Genomic DNA, 20,654 nt, shown 5'->3' on the forward strand with positions numbered 1-20,654 from the left:
GAGTGGAGGGACCTGGGCAAATTATAATAATGAAAAGAATAGACAATAGGTAAAAACCTTACAAAGGAATAAGGAGGATAGACAGCGTGAGCAGAAGTTGCAAAGGTATGTTCATTTAGGAAAATTCTAGAGAACAGGTGAATTTGAAGAAGTTTTCAAGGAGCAGGTAGCTGGAAGTGGTGCGAAGCACAGAAAACGGTAGGCTTTTCCTGGTACAGAAATATGTCATGGCAGATGAATAATGGTGGGAGTAGGGACTGGAAAGAAAGGGGGATAATATTAATAAATAATCACAACTTTGCCATGTATTTAACATGAAGCTGCTGAACACACACAAAAAGCATGATCAGTCCCAAGTGGAGCATAAATGTTATGCTGATCCAAGGATGATGATTCTGAACAATGAAAGACTCCCGTCTTCCAAAATAGATGTACTAGATGCGTAACAACATGCACACACAAATTAGCATCTACAAGTCTACCAAGGACACAATTATATTACAATGATGCAGACAAACACTCTCACTTACTGGTTATCAGTATCACTTCCTTTGCGTTTTCTTGGAAAGTCCACCACAAATGTATTGACTGAGTTGGCAGTGACAGGCTGGGCTATAGGACTCATAAGGCTTGAGACTGTAGAACCAACACACTGGGTTCCTTCCATTTGAAAATTATCTGGAAATAGCAAAATAGTGCCCAAGTTGAGGAAGAGTTGTTTTGTATGTATTTTGGCCAATCTAAACAGAAAAAAGACAGTCACACCAAAAACTGCTGACCTAGATCTGTAAATACCTTGATACAAAAGAGCGCCAACGACATAAACATGCTTCTTTACTCTGTGCCAGTCAGTTTATTTTCATAATTTATATCCTGCACATTCAACACAAATTTACGTTCCCAGGGTGGCTAAACACTGAGTTAGAAGTAAGTAAAACTTAAAATAATGAATTAATAAGAAAGTACAGTATACAGCAAATTCAAGACAAGCTAAAACAAACAACCAATTTAAATATATGGCACAACCTGCACTAACTAAGTTAAATAATGTTTACATTATCAAATCAATTTCACACTTTGTATTTTTGTATTATTTCACCTATTTATATATATTCCATTTATATTTTTTAGATGAGGTTGTAATAATATTATCTGTTTTTATCCGATGACTGAATGGTCTGTTGACTGTAATAAAATTTGATTTGGTTTGGTTTACATTAGCAGTTCTTAGAAGCCTAGACTTCACAACTTATACTGCCTGAATTGTTGCCCGTTGATCAAACAGTTAAAGTGGCATCTCAAACAATGGTCTAAACTTAATTTGACTACTCTAGGCAGGATTGCTGCCCTTCAAACGAAAGTGGATCCCTGCTTACTATATCTTTTTCAAGTTCTTCCCATCACCCTTCCTCCAAGTGTTCTTCAGAAATGGCAACAGATAGTTAATGCATTTGTTTTTCAGAACAAACATCCTAGAATTGCGCTAAAATCTCTTTACAGGAAGCCAAATGGAAGAGGATGGGAACTCCTGAATTTAACTCTGTATTATGATGCTTTTCAATTGTGGCAAATGGGTTTTTAAATTACTCAGGCAGACAAAAAATGGATTGGTTTGGAGGAAGGTATGCTGAAGATGGGCCCACTTTCAGCCTTTCCATTTGATAATCTTCCTACGATTCGAATTTAAAAGTCTGAAAATCCTTTTACCAGAACAATGTTTATGGTGTAGAAAAAACAGCAGGGTAGGGTTTCTCCTATTTCTTCTCCAATTATAACTTTTATATATTACCCCAAAATTCAGATGGCTGACCTGGATAAGAGTGGTACCTTGGATTGCTAAAAGCTATGCTGGATTGAAAGATTTTTATGTAAATTTCAATCAGATCACTATGTAACAATTTACCAAAGACATAAAATGTAAATGTACTGCCTTCAAGTCGATTCTGACTTATGGCGACCCTATGAATACGGTTTTCATGAGGCTGAGAGGCAGTGACTGGCCCAAGGTCACCCAGTGAGCTTCATGGCTATGTGGGGATTCGGACCCTGGCCTCCCAGGTCGTAGTCCAACGCCTTAACCACTACACCACACTGGCTCCCACTACCGAAGACGTAGGGGCCTGACTTTGAACTGGCTTCAAAAGCACCATATTTTCACTAATCCTGGAGTCAAGATTCATGCTACAAGACCCTGCATTATTGAATTACAGTCACTCTAGTAAGGGAATTGTGTCATGTTTATACAGGATCCTTTTGGAAACTGATATGGGTCCCCTATCCAGACCGAAACAACTGTGGAAAACTGATCTCGGAGTTGAAATTAAGGAGGTGTCCTGGCACAGAGTGGTAAGCGGCAGTAACGCAGCCGAAGCTCTGCTCACGGCCGGAGTTCGATTCCAACGGAAGGAGGAAGTCGAATCTCCAGTAAAAGGGGTCAAGGTCCACTCAGCCTTCCAGCCATCCGTGGTCGGTAAAATGAGTACTCGGCGTATTCTGGGGGGTAAAGAAAGGTCGGGGAAGGAACTGGCAATCTCACCCCATATATATGGTCTGCCTAGTAAATGTCGCAAGACGTCACCCTAAGAGTCAGAAACGACTCGCACTATAAGTGCGGGGACACCTTTACCTTTTATCTGGCAGAGATGGTGGACTAAGAAATAAGTCAGTCTCGGGCAATGTAAGGGAAACTAATTTTAAAATTCTGCATAAGTGTTACCGAACATCCATACAGTTATCTCATCATGTAGTCGATTATGTTGGAGGAACTGTGGACAGAGAGGAACATATTTTATTTATTTATTACATTTATATTTCGCCTGTCTTTTTCATGAAACCCAAGGCGGCTTATATATGGTTCCCAGGCAGTCTCCTATCCAGGCACTGACCAGACCTGACCTTGCTTAGCTTCAGCAGGGAGGTGGCCTTATGTGCCTTCAGCCCTTTGGTGGGACTGTTCAGTGGTGAAAATATTTTGGTTGATGGTTATAGCAGAAATCATTAATATTGTTCATGAACCCATGCATCCTACCTCTCACCTATACTTGTTGTCACTGTTGATGAAAACATGGAACTTAAATCAAAATAACTTATTCTTTATTTGTCAATAGCATCACGGCTGTCCATTACGCAGAAATGGAAAACCCTGAATGACCTCGCAATATCGTATAAAGATGTTTGCAACCTTGCTATTTTGGAAAGGATTACTTATCTTAAGAAACTCATTCAAGGAAAGACATAGGCTCACTTGTTTTACAATGCATGGTGGCAATTTATTGTTTATAATAGCTACAACGGCCTCCAGCAATATTTTCCAGTGGTTTCTCTTGTGATATGGAATGCTTGACATATGTACTTTGTTTTGTTTTCCCTGCCTGGTATGAATTGAAAGACCTGTATTTGCACATTCTTCTGTACTTCCCCTAAAGCCTTCTCTGTATTTTTTGGTTTTTTGTATGGCTTTGTTGCCTTTGTTTCAATAAAAGCTAAATTTTAGTGTTCTGGACTAACTATAGTTTCTGAACTGCCTTCAAAGGCACCCTCACATAAAGCACATTGAAGTAATCCAACCCTGCAGTTACCACAGTACAGGTAACTATTGCTAGGTCCAGGAGAAGCTGCAGTTGGCATATGAGCCTCAAAAGATAAAAGATCCTGTGCGCCACCAAGGCTGCTAGAACCTGAAGAGAACAAACCTAACACCACTCCTAGACTGTGTGTCTTGTCCTTTAGGGAAAGTACAGTGCCTTCCAGAGTTGAATACCACCTGAAAGCAGATTAGCTTTTAAGTATAATTACTACTGCTGCAAACCCAACTAGAAATGGCTATACAGCAGTAACTGCCTGGCACATTCCAAATGTGTCCCTAAAAGTGATAGCCCATATCATCTTAAACATCAGGCTCTCTCTTGCCCATACTATGATACAACTCATGCATACCATAACTCAATGAATTAGAGTGTGTTTGTGTCTATCTCTCACACACACCTCACTGAACTGTTTAATTGTATTTTCTTTTATGAGCAGCTGACGTATCTTGCTCAAGCCTTACAAATCTTGGTCTCATATTACAAAATAGGTATTTTTGAACTATAGCCAAGAGCACTGGACATAGTCATCTACTAAAAACTTCGCTTAAACCTGGTTGAAAAAATCAGCTTATAAAATAGTTGGGCATACTGAACTACATGAACAAAATATTCAAGAAACCATACCCCTAGCCTCATACATGGAAGCAAAGGACAATAAGGATCTGGTCATCAGAATGCTTACAGAAACCAAAGGGAAAAGCACCACGCAATGGACAGAAAAGAGGGGCAGGCTCTGGTGCTTGGTAGATTTATTAAGGCTCAACGCGTTTCGGAGTAATCCTTCCTCAGGAGCAATGCAGATCTGTTTCTTTTTCTCTGCCTGCGCAGTTCAAATTCTTTATCCAGCTCCACACAAAACGCCTGTGGTGTTCGTTTTGTGTGGAGCTGGATAAAGAATTTGAACTGCTCAGGCAGAGAAAAAGAAACAGATCTCCATTGCTCCTGAGGAAGGATTACTCCGAAACACATTGAGCCTTAATAAATCTACCAAGCACCAGAGCCTGCCTCTCTTTTCTGTCCATCAGAATGCTTACACTCGCGTAGCTCAACAAAATAAACTTCAACTACAGATAAAGGTTTTCAACCTAGAATGAATACCTAAATGCTCTGCATTCACAATCACAAAAAGGTCTTATATGTACACAAATTTAAAGAGTATTCATGCTCCTTGTGATCAACATACAAATTCACACTAACTTTATCACCAACAAGAACAGAACTTTAAACACATCCCGGGTAGCAGTAGTTTTGCTGCAAGAGACAATAATGAAGATTCTTATGGACTTTAAAGACTTAACAGATTTATTTTCCAGTACACATATCAAATCTAACAAAAGACCTGCTTACATGTTCAAACCCCCAAATTAGTAACCTCTTCCTTACCTTGCTTCAATATTTACCTATTTCATTTGCATTACCAAGAAGTTATTCAGAAGCAGAAGTAAACACAAGGAAAAGAACCTTGGATAATTAATGCTTCTTTATTTGTCTGTTGTCTCACAGTACAAGCAAGTATATAAACTATATCAACTTGCATGTTAAGAGAAGATTGAAATTCAAAAATTCTTAACATGCAAGCTGATATAGTTTATATACTTGCTTGTGGTAAACCCCCTCTGAATACCGCTTACCATGAAAACCCTATTCATAGGGTCGCCCATAAGTCGGAATCGACTTGAAGGCAGTCCATTTCATTTCACTATAGTCTTACTTATTACATACAGTCTACCATCTTGCTGATAGCTGGTAAATATCAAATAAATGCATAACCTACTGCTGTGTTTAATCCTGGATTATTGCAGTAAGCATATCAGCCAGTCTCTTGTGGTCCCTTTAGGGAAGTAACTGAACAGGTGACTGCAACTCAAATCTAAGGATCCCTCAATGTCACAAATTTTTATTCTTCTAAAAGATTTCTTTGGTATTTCAACTGAGTTATCTGCTTCTAGATATAGGCAGGAACAACACAAACCTGTATTATCAAACCTCTGTGCAGCCTTCTATAAAACAGATAACAATTCTGTTGAATTTTGTGAATGGGATTCTTCGAAAATCCACACTTTCTTATCTGCCCTTGACAACTGAGGTCATCTGCATCTTGCAGCTCTCTTCTTTCATTCTCCCTCAGAAAGTCCTGTCCTTTGTGTTCTGCTAGCTTTTATAATACAGAAGGGAACTTTTTCTGTAGTGATCCTGGAGTAATAGAACCCCCTCCCTAAAGATACATTCCAAAGTCTGATTTTCCAGGTTTTAATAAACTTTGATTTTTAGGGAGGCTTCTGCTAGGGTGGTTTTGTTTGTTTGTTTTTTATAACAGGAGGTAGGCTGCAGCCTAGTTTGGACATAACAGTAAATCATAGTTTAGCATTATATGCAAAAGCCTGCTGCTCCTCCCATCTCCAGCATAGGTTCCAAATGGAAATGGACTGCCTTCAAGTCGAATCCGACTTATGGCGACCCTATAAATAGGGATTTCATGGTAAGCGGTATTCAGAGGGGGTTTACCATTGCCTCCCTCTGAGGCTAGTCCTCCCCAGCTGGCTAGGGCCTGCTCAGCTTGCTACAGCTGCACAAGCCAGCCTCTTCTTTGTCCGCAACTGCCAGCTGGGGGGCAACTGGGCTCCTTGGGACTCTGCAGCTTGCCCACAGCTGCACAGATGGCAGGGCACATAACCCCTGAGCCACTCACTGTGGGGGTGATCTTTAGCTGCCCCTTGACACCCAGGTGACATGAGCGGGGATTTCAACTCACAGACTCTTGGCTCCCAGCCAGGCCCTCCTCCCCACTGTACTATACCAGCTGTAGCATAGGTTTAAGGCAATCAGAAACATTTCCTGCTGTTTTAAACTAATTCCAGTTTGCTATTTTGCCCCAACCAGAAACTGTAGCCAATTTTAACTAATGTTTGCTCAAACGAGCCAGGATCAGAAACCACAGGTAGATCTTTGCTTGTTTGGACTAACTATAGTTTAACCTTACCCCAGTTTGGACAAAACAACAAACTGAACTTAGTTGAAAATGGAATTGGATGCTTCTGATATCCTGATTGCAGCTTTGTCAGGAGGGGAAGCACATTGAGCCCCATGCATCTAGAAATAAGCTGTGCTTATCATTAAATGCACCCCAGCACACAGAGTATACGGAGCACAGAGTTGTTATAATTAAACTGCTGTCATTATTTTCGTTTTATTTAAATAGAAATAAAATGGTACAAACCAATCAATAGTGTCAAAATACATTAAAATCCTAAAAATATAAAAAGCTGGAAGCCATCTCTGGTCAATTTTATATATGAAAAAACTCTTGTTCTACAGAAAGCTTTGGATTTGCTCATCGTACATAACTCAAGTATTTCTCCCATACCATACAATCATTTATAAATTCATTGTTACTAAACAATTTATGTACTTGTTTTTTCTCAAGATTACAGGATGTCAGATCAACAAACCTTTATCCAATCACTCAAGTAGATTAGTCTGAAGTACAAATTTGCATTCAGGCAAGTGACTGTTTACCACCTTGCAGTGCAACCCTATACAAACTACTCAGAAGTCAGTCAATGAGGTTTATTCCTAGTTTCAATGGGACTCACTACTAGGTAAGTGAGTATAGGATTGCAGTCTTTGTCATTTCTAGGCTGACAATATGATACAGTACTAATCTACTTAATCTTTTGGCGGTGAAATCAGTTTAACCCCACACTCTCACTGACATAATTCTGAGTAGTTGCACAACTTATTTTAAAAGGAGCTTGCAAAAACTATCAGCTTCATTAGTTTTCTAGTACTGTACTTTGCTGGAAGGCTTTAATTTCCACAGTGAGTATGGCTAGCAAGGTACATCTCAGATAAGTTTAACAACATTTGGAGATTTAAATATAATTCTTCTTCTCCAATAATGGGATAATGATTATGTGCATGAGGTTTCAGTCAGGATTTCTAAATTACTAGCTACATTTTAATGTTCAAATGTATATTCACCTAGCAACTATTCTACAGGATTTCACCTGTTAAGAAGGAAGCCCTACCTTTCATATATATCACTTGGCCATCAGATTTAAAGAGCAAGAGCTATTAATGTATGCAGTACTTACATAATCCATAACAGAAAATTATCTCTTCGCATACACAAAAGTACTAAAAAGCCAAGGTACTAAAAACTTACATTTTAAAATATACTATGTAAATAAAATTACAGCATATGAGACACCAAAAAATTAAAACAGCCAAGGATATGCAACTCTGGCTACAGGACAATAAATCTAGCTAAATGGTAAAACTATGCCCACATCTCTGCCTATAATTCTATAGGTTACTCTGCATAGAAAAGTCATAAACAAAATTATATACAAAGGAACTGCAAATCAGCATTTACTTATGGCAGGAGAGCAGGAGCTTTAGGAAGGACTCATAAGAGACATTTCACTGTATTTAAGTTTTTAGAAGAGTAACAGTTAGTTCAGTTATTGTCCTTATATCTTTATACTCCATGGACCAGGAGAAGTAAATAGCAGCAGTAACTTAGCCAATGGGCAAATGAGGTGCAATAACCAAACAGGAAACACATTAGCATAAAGTTTACACCAAAAACACTCCAGGTATACAACTCTCTCCAAGCCTTGTTGATTGGTGAAAATGTGCTCGCAATGTTTATGTCTATGTATCCTCCCCATATCTTTATAGTTTCAATTTAAACAAAAACATTGCTGCAACCCTCATTTTATGGGAGAGCTAATGGCAAGCTAAAGCACCTTTCATTGCACAAACTTTTCTTGGATGAGCAGAGGAGGGTGTTGAGAGATCCAGTACTCTTCAGGGGCTGGATTTTGTCCTAGACCTTCTGGTAGTTGATCACCATTCAGTTTTGGAAAACTGAATTTCTTAATAGGTCAAAACTGCAAAATTGAACAATCCAGTCATAAGTTTTGCAAGCATCATACCAGCCTGAAATTAAGATAGGGCAAAAAAAAATCTGACCTAATTTTTGAATGAAAAAACTTAAACATTCTACTTCTGTAGTACAAAGTAAAATAGAAATAATAGAAGGGTTACCTTTGTATCTGAAATTAAGATTTGACAATCGACAATCTAGAGTTACTAAGAAAGCAGCCCCACACTTTTATATTGTTTTATATATCACTTGGTCCTCTTTAAATCATTACAGAGTAAGGGGGTATTAATGTACACAAAGATCATCCATAACATGGCAGAAAATTATCTCTTACCACTTGCAAAACTACTAAAAACTAAGACAATGAAAATATGTTTTAGAAGACACTATCTAGAAAAAAATGGCAGCAAAAAAGTAGACTAGCCAGGAATATACAACTCTGATTTCAGGACAATAAATCTGGTCAAATGGTAAAACTATTCCTACATCTATACCAATAATTTTGTAGGATATGCTGTACACAAAAGAGTTTGCTTAGACTGCATTTAGCAGCATCTTTATAGCACATCCCCAAATGTCAGCATAGTATATTAATTAAATAATGTATAAATCACACTCTGAGCCACAGATGGACTGATTTTAACATACCCTGTTAAATTATTACATGATGTACATGAATGTAAAACGTTATGTATACAATTAATATCACCAAAAACCATTATTTTGGTCTCATTTCAGAAAACTGCAGCTCCACCTGGAAACATTTTTACGAGATCCACGGGGATTCCCCAAAGTATCACCACAAGTTCATCTCGCTGCTCATTCCCACCCACCCTCTCTTCTGAAGGAAATATTCAAGTAGAAGAAAAAAGAGCAGCTGGCAACAACTTTATTCCCTGTGCGACAAACGCTAGCCTAATAGCTTAAAAACACCCTCGATCACAGGGCTCGCATTTAGAAAACTAGGGCAGACAAAATAAATGGCATTACACCGCAGCGTAGAGAAGAAAGTTTCACATTTCCCCCTCGTTTTATACTTTGATCCCTTGGGGTGAAGGTTAAGAACTCACACGAAAAAAATTCAGCGGAGTTGCTTTAATTGTTATAGTTTTGTGGCATTTTCTTTTCCTGTAAACCGTCTTGGGGGCCCTTGTTAGGGAGCAAAGATAATATCACACACACAAAACGTCTGGCTACGGGTACGCGGGGCTTGGGAAGAAAGGGGGGCAACCGCACCCCACCTCCCTCCACATTTAGCTAACGTCAGGGGGACACACAATTAAACGCCCTCCTCTGGGGTCTGCTCGTTGCAACGTAACCATGGCAAAGGGAAAAACGCGACACCCGCCACCCCCACCAACTTTTCAGAAAGGAGTTCGCCGCCGCCCTCCGTCTCACCTGCGCCAGCCACCACCGTGACAGCCGCTCTCAGCCCTTCATCGGTCTCCTCAACGCCTGCTCCTGCCACCGCCTCTGCCATAGCAAGCGCCCCCACCTAGCCCGCTCTTTGGGGCAACAGAGGCGGCGGCAGCCCCTTGCCCCAGGGGCATGGAGAGAGCCCGCGGCCCCAGGAGAGCGGAGGAAGCAGCAGGTCTACCGGCGGCCACTGCCGCCAAGCCAACACCTGGGCGGGAGTCACCTCAGCTGCGGCAGCGCCGCCTCCTCGCCTTCATTTAGGAAGCGCGCTTGTTCTCGCGAGAGCCCGGCCTCTTTACAGTGCTATCGCCACGGAGCACCGCGGCGGCGAAGCAAGAGAGTTGTGAGGAGTTGTTGCACCTGCGGAAAACGATGCACGTTACAGTTTTGCAACAGCACTTATGCTGTTGCGTCCACTCAAGCGCTTCAAACCTTCCCGTCCTTTTCAACGAGGGACACCTACGACGAGCCCCATTAGGTCAGGAGTTATCTCAGTTCTCCCTCACTACCTTCTGCCTTTTCTTTCCACGGGGTGGAGTCAATACAAAAGGGAGCGAGAGACAGTTTCTAGAGATGTGGCTTTCATATGCTTAGAATGGCAAGGCTGTGTGCCGTAAAAGGAACTGCGCCTGCCAAAATCAGCCCTTCAGCTCAGCCATGCCAGGGCCTGGAGCGCTGTCTTCCGCCCCTCCTGCTCACTTTATAACCCAATGCAGAGTTGGACTCACCTTAAAATCCCATTGCTTTCAAGGAATTGAGGCACCCTTAACCTCTGCACGCAATCGGAATGCTAATTCCATTCAGCGTACACCGTATTTAGTCCACTCACGCAATTTATGGCAAGCCAAGCTCCACCCTCTGATCACCCAATGACCCAGATAGTCAAAATTCTACCGCGTTATGTAGGAACGCGTTAACCCATGTTTTCCAGTTGTCACACAACACTACTCTGACACACAATAGAATGTGAATATTTACCGACTGTTGGAGCCCCTGCTGATCCACTGTCCCTCTAATCCTACTGTATACAAAGATGACACATCGATTGATCCAAAATCACTCGCACAACTACGTTCTCCAACTGAACTCGTAGACAATATCTCAGGGTTAGGAAAATAGCTTAGCACAGAAACTTGAACTCATTCTTCCGTGTCCTGCACTCTAGGATGATGGAGAAGAGATCCTAGCCCTCCTTTGTGTGGCAACCTTTCAAGTACATGTAAAGTGCTATCATATCTCCCCTCAGTTTATCTTCTCAAGACTAAACATGCCCAGTTCTCTCTCCTCGTAGGACTTTGTTTCTAGTCCCCTGATCATCCTCCTTGCCCTCCTTTGAACTCGTTCCAGTTTGTCTTCATCTTTCTCAAAGTGCGGAGACCAGAACTGGACACAGAGCTCAAGATGAAGCCAGTGCCAAATAGAGGGGAACCAATACTTCATGTGATTTGGAAGCTATACTTCTGTTAATGCAGCCTAAAATAGCATTTGCTTTTTGTGCAGCCACATCACACCATTGGCTCATATTCAACTTGTGATCAACAACAATCCCAAGATCTTTATCGCATGTAGCATTGCTGAGCCAAGTATCCCCCATCTTATAACTGTGCATTTGATTTCTTTTTCCTAAGTGTAGATCTTTGTATTTATCCCTGTTAAATTTCATCCTGTTGTTTTCAGCCCAATATCCCAGCCTATCAAGATCCTTTTGAATGTTTTTTCTGTCTTCCAAGGTATTAGCTATCCTTCCCAATTTTGAAACATCTGCAGATTTGATACCCTGCACCTCCTCATCCAAGTCATTAATAAAAATGTTGAAGAGCACAGTACCCAGGATCGAGCCCTGTGGTACCTTGCTTGTTACCTCCCCCCAGTTTGAGAAGGAAACATTCATAAGCACTATTTGAGTACAAAAAGGCAATTGTGGATCCACCTAATAGTTGTACCATCCAGCCCATATTTAACTAACTTGCTAATCAGAATATCATGGGGCACTTTGTCAAAAGTTTTGCTGAAGTTGAGATATATTATGTCCAAAGCAATCCCACAGTCTACCAGGGAGGTTACCTGATCAAAAAATGAGATAAGATTAGTCTGGTAGGATTTGTTCTTCAAAAATCCATGTTGGCTCCTAGTAATCACTGCATTGTTTTCAAGGTGCTTACAGACTGACCATTTTATAATCTGCTCCAGAATTTTCCCGGGGATTGATATCAGACTGACTGATCTGTAGTTCCCAGGTTCCTCCTTTTTGCCCTTTTTGAAGATAGGGACAACATTAGCCCTCCTCCAGTCATCCGGCACTTCACCCCTCCTCCACGATTTTGTGAAGATAATAGGCAGCAGTTCAGAGAGTTCTTTAGCCAGTTCCTTCAATACTCTAGGATGCAGCATCAGGCCCCACAGATGTGAACTTGTTTAAAGTGATTAGGTATTTCTTGACCATTTGTCTATCAGTCTCAAGCTGCAATCCTGCCCCTTCAGCTTCATGTTTGCCCGGAAAGTGCTAGACCCTCTTTTGGGAGAAGACTGAGCCAAAATAGGAATTGAGCACTTCTGCCTTTTCTTTGTCATCTGTTGTCATTTTGCCATCCATATTGAGTAGCTGTATCACCATTTTTTCCCTCAGTCTTTTACTATGGATGAAGAAAGCTTTTTTGTTGCTTTTAGCAACCCACACTAACCTCAGCTCATTCTCAGCTTTAGCCTTCCTGACATCATCCCTGCAATTCTGTGCTACCTATCTGTACTCTTCCTTTGTGGCCTGGCTTCCACTTCCTATATATGTCCTTTTTTTTCCAGGCCATCTCTAAGCTTTCTGTGAAGCCACATTGGCTTCTTCTTCTGTCTTCCCCCTTTTTTCTTGTTGGAATTGTTTGCAATAGTGCCTTTAAAACTACCTTTTTTAGATACTTCCACCCATCTTATACTCCTTTTCTGATCAGGGTTGCTTGCTATAGAACCTTACTTACCATTGTTCTGAGTTTATTAAAATTGACTTTCCTGAAGTCTAGAGTACAGTACGGCCCTACTCATGTAGCAGGTTCCATTCCAGGCCCCCGCCAAAAAGCGAAAACTGCCGGAAAGTGGGGCCCTACTCAGCTGTAGCTTGAGTGCTCCCTGAGCTACAGCTGACAGGAATCAGCTGGAGTGCACAAGCTCCCCACGCTGCAGCTGATCAGCTGGAGGGTGGGAAGCTCACGTGCTGCAGCTGATTCCTGTCAGCTGGAGGGTGTCAGCTATCAGCTGGAGCATGGTGGCTGGAGCTCCCTGCGCTACAGCTGAGCAGCCTGCTGGCGCCACCATATTAACGGAACACCAAAAAGCAGGGCGCCAACAAGCGGGGCCCTACTGTACATGTATGGCTACTCTCAGCTTTTGCTTGCTTTAAAATCAAGAACTCTAGTATAGTGTGGTCACTTTACCCCAGAGTTCCTGTAAACTGCCACTTCATCCACCAAGTCATCTCTATTGGTTAGAATCAAGTCAAGGATTGCCGATTCTCTAGTTGCTTCCTCCACTTTCTGTAGGAGAAAGTTATCTCCAACATATGTCAGAATTTTTTTGTAGGGGCCGTCTTTGGTAGAATTTGTCTCCCAACAGATATCAGGGTAACTGAAGACCCCCATTACTACTACATCATGCCTCCCCGAAACTTTGGCAATTTGCTTTGCAAAAGTTTCATTTTCATCTTCTCCTTGATTGGGTGGCCGGTAGTAGACTCCAATTACCATGTTCCTTTTATTCCTTGCCCCATTAATTTTACTCCAGATACTCTTAGAGCTACCAAGCTCATCTTCCTGTATTTCTGTACAGGGATATATATTTTTAACATATTGTGTGACTCCACCTCCCTTTCTATTCCTTCTGTTCTTTTTGAACAAGTTATATCCTTCAAATGCTGTATTCTAGTCATGGGAGTCATCCCACCAAGTTTCAGCGATACCTATCAAATCATATTTACTCTCCTGTATTAAGAGTTTCAGTTCATCCTGTTTGTTTCCCATACTCTGGGCATTAGTATCCAGACATAGAAGACCATGTGATTTATGGCCTGGTTTCCTTCCTACATTTTTATGAAGACTATTACTGGGCCCTATTAGAGCCATTCCCTCAGTTCCTCTTATGTTCACAAGCGTTTGTTAGTCATTACTGCGAAGTTTACGTCTTCCTACCCTTTATGATTAAGTTTAAAACTCTCTTGATGATGTTCTCCATGCTGTGGCCAAACACGTTCTTCCCAGTCCTTGTGAGGTGCAACCCATCACTTGCCAGCAGCCCATCTTCCAGGAAGTGTAGCCCATGGTCCCAAATTCCAAATCTCTCACATCGGCACCACCTTCGTAGCCAGTCATTCACCAGGAGTATTTTTCTTTCCCTTTTCACTTCTAAGTACCAGAAGTTTGGACGAGAAAACTATATGGGCCCAAAAATCCTTGAGTTTCCTTCCCAGAACTTCAAAGTCTGATGTGAGTCTTCGTAGCTCCACTTGGCAGTATAATTCATTCCCACAAGGAAGAGATGTCAGTGAGCTTTATGAGTGATGGCAACCCTTCGGTCACATCTCTAATCCATCCTGCAAGGAGACAGCATACCTGCTGCTTCCATGGATCTTCTTGGCATACTTGGGTTTCAATCCCACGTAGTAGGGAGTCTCCCACTACTACTACTCTTCTTTTCTTGTTGTGGGGCATGGTGTCATTGCATCTGCTTGACTGAGCTTCAGCCTCTCGCTCACTGTCGCATGGGTTCTCCTGTAATTCTTCCCCTGCAGGCTGTCCTCTAGTCTCTTCCTCAAGTGCCTGGAAGTGGTCCTGCAGTTCCACCAGTGAAGGGCATCTTCTAGCTCTTCTGCTCCTAACACCGCTTTCCACGGAGTTTCCTCCACTTTGTTGTTGCTCTCCTGAGAACTCTTCATCTTTTTTTATACTCTTCAGTGTGGCTCCCCGCCATTCCAGGCCCCTCAATTTTTCTTCCAACAGCGCCACAAGCTTGCACTTGTTGCACGTGTACGCCATGTTGTTCTCAGGCAAGAAAACAAACATTGCACACACCTTGCAGGTCACCACCACTGGGGTGTCCTTCCTGTCCATAGTCTTTACTGCCTTTTGTTTCTTTATTTCTACTTGTATTGGAATTACCTGTGCTTTGTCCTGTTCTCTTTTAGGGTACATAGGAGAGTCCCACTGGTATGTGGCATGCCATACAAGAAAAATAATTTTTTTTAGGGACCTCCCCTTTGTCCTCCTGTGCCAGACTCCTGTTAGCTCTCCCTGTTCGTTTGCTCTCTAAGAGCTAGCTTGCTTGTATATCCTCTGGACCAACTGACACAGCTCGCTCTGCTCTGCTCAGTTAGGAGTCACGAAACAGAATGAAAACTCCCACAACACACAGCTGCTCCTAGTTGCATTCAGTAGCTATCAGGCCACACCCCTTCAGCCTGCAGCTGTGAGGCCACACCCCTCCCTGTCAAGCAACTATGGAGCCCTAAAGAGCACACGGTCAGAGGCTGAGCACATGGCTTCAGAGCCCTCTTTGTCTGTTTCTTCCTCCCTACACCTCCTCTGCCAAACTCCTGTTAGCTCTTCCTGTTCACTCATTCTCTGACAGCTAGTTCGCTTGTATATCCTCTTTACTTAAGTAGATCAACTTATCCCTGAGACAAGACCCAGAAGATGGTATTGTGGGACAGTTGTTCTTTTCCTTGGCTAATAAATTATGGTGTTCTTCAGGGCTCTATTTTGCCCTCCCATGCTGTTTAATATGTACATGAAGTAACTGGGGGGAGGCCACTGAGAGATTTGGGTTATAAATCCTAGAGAGACAGATGAAAGGTTAAACTGCTGCTTGGTAGCTGTGAAGGACTGGATAGGGTGGAACAAGCTAATGTTTAATTCAGATAAAATGGAAGTACTTGGAGGGGGTGGGGAGAAACCACCCAATTCAGGTTTGGGTCTACAACTAGTCTTGGATGGGATTTCATTCCCTTTGAAATATCAGTTATTAGGAGTACTCCTTGACCCAGCATTCCTGTTGGGTACACAGATAGCATCATTAGCAAGGAGTTCCTTTTTCCAGATTTGGCTGGTTTGCCAACAACCCTTCCTAACAAAATCAGACCTTGCTACAGTCATTTATGCCCTACTGACAGATTAGACTACTGTAACATTCTCTAAATGGAGCTACCCGTGAAAAGGGTATGTAAATTGTAGTTGTAGGTTGCTGGCGGATGCTGAGAGCTTTGATTCTATCACACCAATTTTTGTAAGCTGCACTGACTGCCAGTTTATTTCCAGGCTCAACATAAAGTGCTGGTGTTGATTTTGTTAAATCAAGTTTTCCCTGAAATGTGATCAGTTTTGTATTATTAGTTATTTTACTGGACAGTTTTAATGTTTTGATTTTTATATTGTTTTATGCAGCTTTTTAAAAAAATTGTTCCCCACCTAGAATAAAATTTGTTTTGATTGAGTAGTATATACTGTTATGAGCATGGGGGTTGAAATGGATGATTCCTGTGGGTCCCCTTTCCAGCCTCTGATTTGGAATCCTATGCCTGGGGGCTGGCTCTGCTAGCCAGATGAATTTCCTTTGTTAATCAAATAGTGTGGCCAGGTAAAATAATGGGCCTATCAGTTGCCCAGCAACGGTGAATGGGCCAGGAAGATCCTTTTGTCATTGAAACTCTTCAGGAGAGCATCCCTCCCCCCTCCTGGAGCCCAGCAGAGGCTTGTAGTTTTAGTTGTGTCTAGAGAAGGCTGGTGACTGAAGGCAGGCAGAGAGACTGGCTCTCTGCACCATGGCATTTGGAGTGCCTCCTGCAACCCAGATGAAAAAGCTGGATATTGGACTGCTGATGCCTTGAACTCCCTCCGTCCTAAGCTCAGGTTGGAATGTGTGTAACTAAACCATATTTCATAAAGACACCGCAGTCTCAGCTGACCTTCTTCCCAAAGGAAACCAAACCCTAGAGGAGTGCAGGGACCCCAGAAATCTCACCGCTCGGAGATTGGGGAGGCGCGCAACAATACATTTTCTAAATAAATTAAAAAATTAAATTAGCCACTTGGGACCTGGGTATTTTAAGAACCACCTTTTTCTATACATTTCTCCCCACATGCTCTGGTCTTCATCTGAAGTGCTGTTCCAGCTCCCTCAGCCTGTGCATTCACCCTGTGGAATTCCAACTCAGGTGCACCCATCATCACTATATGGTTGCAGGTCGCTGATAAGATGTAGCTTTTCAAAAAGGCCTTTGGCTAGTTATTTTTCTATCTGCTGTTTGTCTATGTTGGTATTATTACTAGGCTGGAGTTTGTTTTTATGGCTTTTATAATTGGTTTAGCTTGAGGTTTTTAATATATTGTTTTTAAACAGTTTTTGAAACAAAAACCATCAGCAATAAGATTAAGAAGTGAGATGGCATGACTACGTTAAAATATGTTCTCCTGAGGAGGTGCTCAAGTCAAAGGCATAAGCAGAGAGAAAGCTGGCATGGGAGTCAAAGCAAAGGTGATCCAAGGTATTATGATAAGCTTCATTGTTAAAAAAAAATACAAGCAGAAAATCCTGGTCACTCACCGCACAACTATAATTCAGAATGATCTCTAACTCTATCAAGTGTCCTTTGTATGACTGCACAATGCACTTTAACTTCAAAAGCAATTAATTTAACTTCAAAAGCAATTGAAAAGAATTAATGCCTGCAAAGGAAGAATGAACAAAGTTTAACCAATCACAACCACCACCAGCTGCGAGGATATTGTAAAAGAACAGGAAAGTCCATCTGAAATACCTTCTTTGGCTACGCCAAAGCCTTCACTTCAATTGCTTGCTACTCTTTCATTTAAATAAATGGTTCCTGTGGAGAGAGAAGAAAAATGCTTCAATAATCAGTTTTTATGGTAGAAAGTTTGCTTGTCCGGGCTTGTTTTTTTACTACTCTTTATTTGTGTTATCTTTGGCTGTGAACACACTAGTCGCCTACAGCAAAGCGTTTCCATTAGCCACACCTGGAGAGGGAATGAGTTGATCTGCCAATCAGTTGTGAAATCTCTTTGAAGCTGAATGGAAAAAAATGCACTCAAACTAATCCTACCAGATTTTACAGTAAAAGGGGGCAGGGTTTAACTAGCGTCATGTGCCCCCATTTTCAGAAGAGCGAAGTGGAGATGCACAGGAGCTGGCAAAACAGTGAGTGTGTTTCTACCCTTTATCTTAGCATCTAAAGGCATAGGCAACATATTTATATTATTATTGTATTATTATTATTATTATCAGCAGCAGCAGCAGCATTTATTGCCCACCCTTCACTCAAAGATCCCAGGATAGGTTACAACCTTAAAATAGTGTTAAAAAACAATCAGAATCACAAAATAGGGTGGGTCCTAAAAATATGTGTCTCAGGTGTCAAAGGCCAGGGTCAAGAGTTATTATAAACCTTGTATAACATTTCTGAAATACATTCTATGTCTTTTGGACATATCAGAATTTTTTTTATTATTTAGGATGTTTGGACTGTATTCTTACATCATTATAATTATTTATTTATTTATATTTACACTTATACCCCTCCTTTCTTTCAGCATGGAACCCAAGGCAGCATACATGTTCCCAGGTGGTCTCCTATCCAGGCACTGACCAGACCCAAACCTGCTTAGCTTCAGCAAGTTGGTGGCCTTGTGTGCCTTCAAACCATAGCCTGGGACATTAGAATTACATACTTGCCAATGTATAAATATATTTTTTTCAATAGAAAATTGTTCTTTGCTTATACTTTGAGGTTTCTCTCTTTTATGGCTAATATCACATCATAAAAAAAATCTGCCAACAGTTGTCTAAAGAGATGGATACTCAATAGTAAAACAGTTCAGATTACATTTTTACACTGCGTTGTAGTCGTCTAAGCTGAATATTACCAGTGCACAGTCAACCTTGAATAGGTACTCTCTATCCAGGAAGGATCAAAGCTAGGTTCAGTGGGTGAAAGACTCTCCAAGCCACTGATACCATTTGGGCTTCCAGTAACAATGTAATGCAGTGATAAAGCTGGATCTAGGAGCATCCCCAGACTACAAACCTGATCCATTAGGAAGCATGTAACCGCACTGAGAATAGGTTGAACTCCAGCTCCGTGGCTAGATGAATCACAGATTGAACATCAGTTTAATAATAGTAATCCAATCCACTTCTGAACCCAGATACCTGTACAGAATTTCCATTGCCTCATTTGACTTCAGTGTAAAGGACAAAAAAAGTTTGATGTCATCAACATACTGACTACATCTCATTCTAACTCTCCAAATGACCTCGCCCAGCAACTTCTGGGAATGTTAAAAAACATGAGAGATAAAATGGAGCTCCATAGCATAAATGCCATGGGACTGAGTAGAACCTTCATAGTGGCACATCCTTCTATAAACAGCCTTCCAGGTATGAATAGAATCACCACAGCATGACACTGCCAGTCTTCAGCCCAGACAAATCTATCCAGAATTATGGTATCAACGGTCACTAAGAGATCCAACAGAATGAGCTATGTTGTATTCCTCCATAGCTCTCTTGGTATCAGGGCAACCAAAGTGTTTCCTGTACCAAAATTAGATCTGAAATCAGATTAACATTGATCCAGATAATCGTTTCCATCTAAGAGTGTTTGGAGTTGAACAGCTACCACCTGCCCAAGCACCTTATTCAAAAACAGAATATTTGCTACCATGTGATATTTGTTAAGGTAATCCATGCTGGTTGTCATGCCTCCCTCAGAAGACTCATCCGAGGAAGAAGAGGAATGGGAGACTGCAGACCTAGCAGAGGGGACAAGCAGGGAAACAGCCCAGGACCCTTTACCAGACCAGAGATAAGCCCCTGAGGGAGCCTGCCTGTCAGAATCAGGAAGTGACCAGGAGGCTGCCCCTTCCCCAGCAGAGAGAAGGCACCAACAGGTGTTGCAGCAACAAAGGCAATCAGCACGATTAAGGAGCAGGAGAGCTTACATGATTAAGGAGCAGGAGAGCTTACAAGAACACAGGCTGGTTGGAGGCACCTGGGCCAGCATGCAGAGTACAAAAGGCTGGAAGGAGACTCTTTGCTAAAGTCAACTTCAAGCCTTGCTGCAGACATTACTCCAGCTCTCCTGTTAAACCCATGCCTTGAACCCTGCCCTGCCTGATCGTATCTCTTGGTTTCCGGACATTTGGACTCCCTTAAGGACTCCTCTGCCTCCTCCTTTGGCACTTTCCAAACAGTAAAACATGCTGGCTGACCCCCTGGTTCCTCCTGCCTGGCAGATTTATGGTCTGGCCTTATCTGTTCATTAGCTGCATGCCTCTGTGAACCCCTGTGTTTGACAGTGGTCTAAGGAGGGAACTCTAAGGAGCAACCTCATAAGGCAGTCTCTTTTAATGTCTCTTTTAAGGCAGTTAAGACCACCCCTTTTCACAACAAAGTATTCACAACACTGCTTGGGCCCAAATCAGTCAACCCTTTTTTGCTAATTATCAGCCATGAAGGGCAAAGGTTGTACAAGCAGGTAGCTGTCTACACCTCTCTGAACACCTTTATGATATCCTGAGACCACAACAACTAAAAACCATCCAAAATAACTACAAGGAGCCCTGAATATACCCCTAGACTGAGCAACTCTAATCACATACAGTCAGGAGTTAATCTCTAAGCTCCGAGTTGTAAAAGGCCACAAACTACTCAAAGTAGCTTAGTTGGATGACATGCTGAGAAGACAATGGTGGCAGGAAACTACTGTT

The 20,654-nt window shown here is 41.8% G+C and overlaps 1 protein-coding gene across 9 annotated transcripts in view; it reads right to left on the reverse strand.

Annotated features, from left to right (window-relative positions):
• Positions 1-19,647, reverse strand: part of BMAL2 (basic helix-loop-helix ARNT like 2) — a 68,408-nt gene extending 48,761 nt beyond the window's left edge. For 2 of the 9 annotated variants that reach the window (XM_061582192.1, XM_061582191.1), the window contains exons 1-3: positions 10,623-10,689; positions 9,877-10,254; positions 531-678 (exon numbers count right to left, since the gene is read on the reverse strand). In XM_061582192.1, the coding sequence (XP_061438176.1) occupies positions 531-678; positions 9,877-9,958 (230 nt within the window). In that variant the 5' untranslated portion in view covers positions 9,959-10,254; positions 10,623-10,689. Of the gene's footprint in view, positions 1-530; positions 741-2,626; positions 2,754-9,876; positions 10,255-10,622; positions 10,694-17,472; positions 17,493-17,686; positions 17,753-19,606 lie in introns of those variants that run through there. The other 7 variants (XM_061582195.1, XM_061582197.1, XM_061582193.1 and 4 more) reach the window with 7 other exon arrangements.
• Positions 19,648-20,654: the final 1,007 nt, after the last annotated feature.

The sequence above is a fragment of the Rhineura floridana genome, chromosome 8 (genome assembly GCF_030035675.1).
Source record: "Rhineura floridana isolate rRhiFlo1 chromosome 8, rRhiFlo1.hap2, whole genome shotgun sequence".
Taxonomy (NCBI): domain Eukaryota; kingdom Metazoa; phylum Chordata; class Lepidosauria; order Squamata; family Rhineuridae; genus Rhineura; species Rhineura floridana.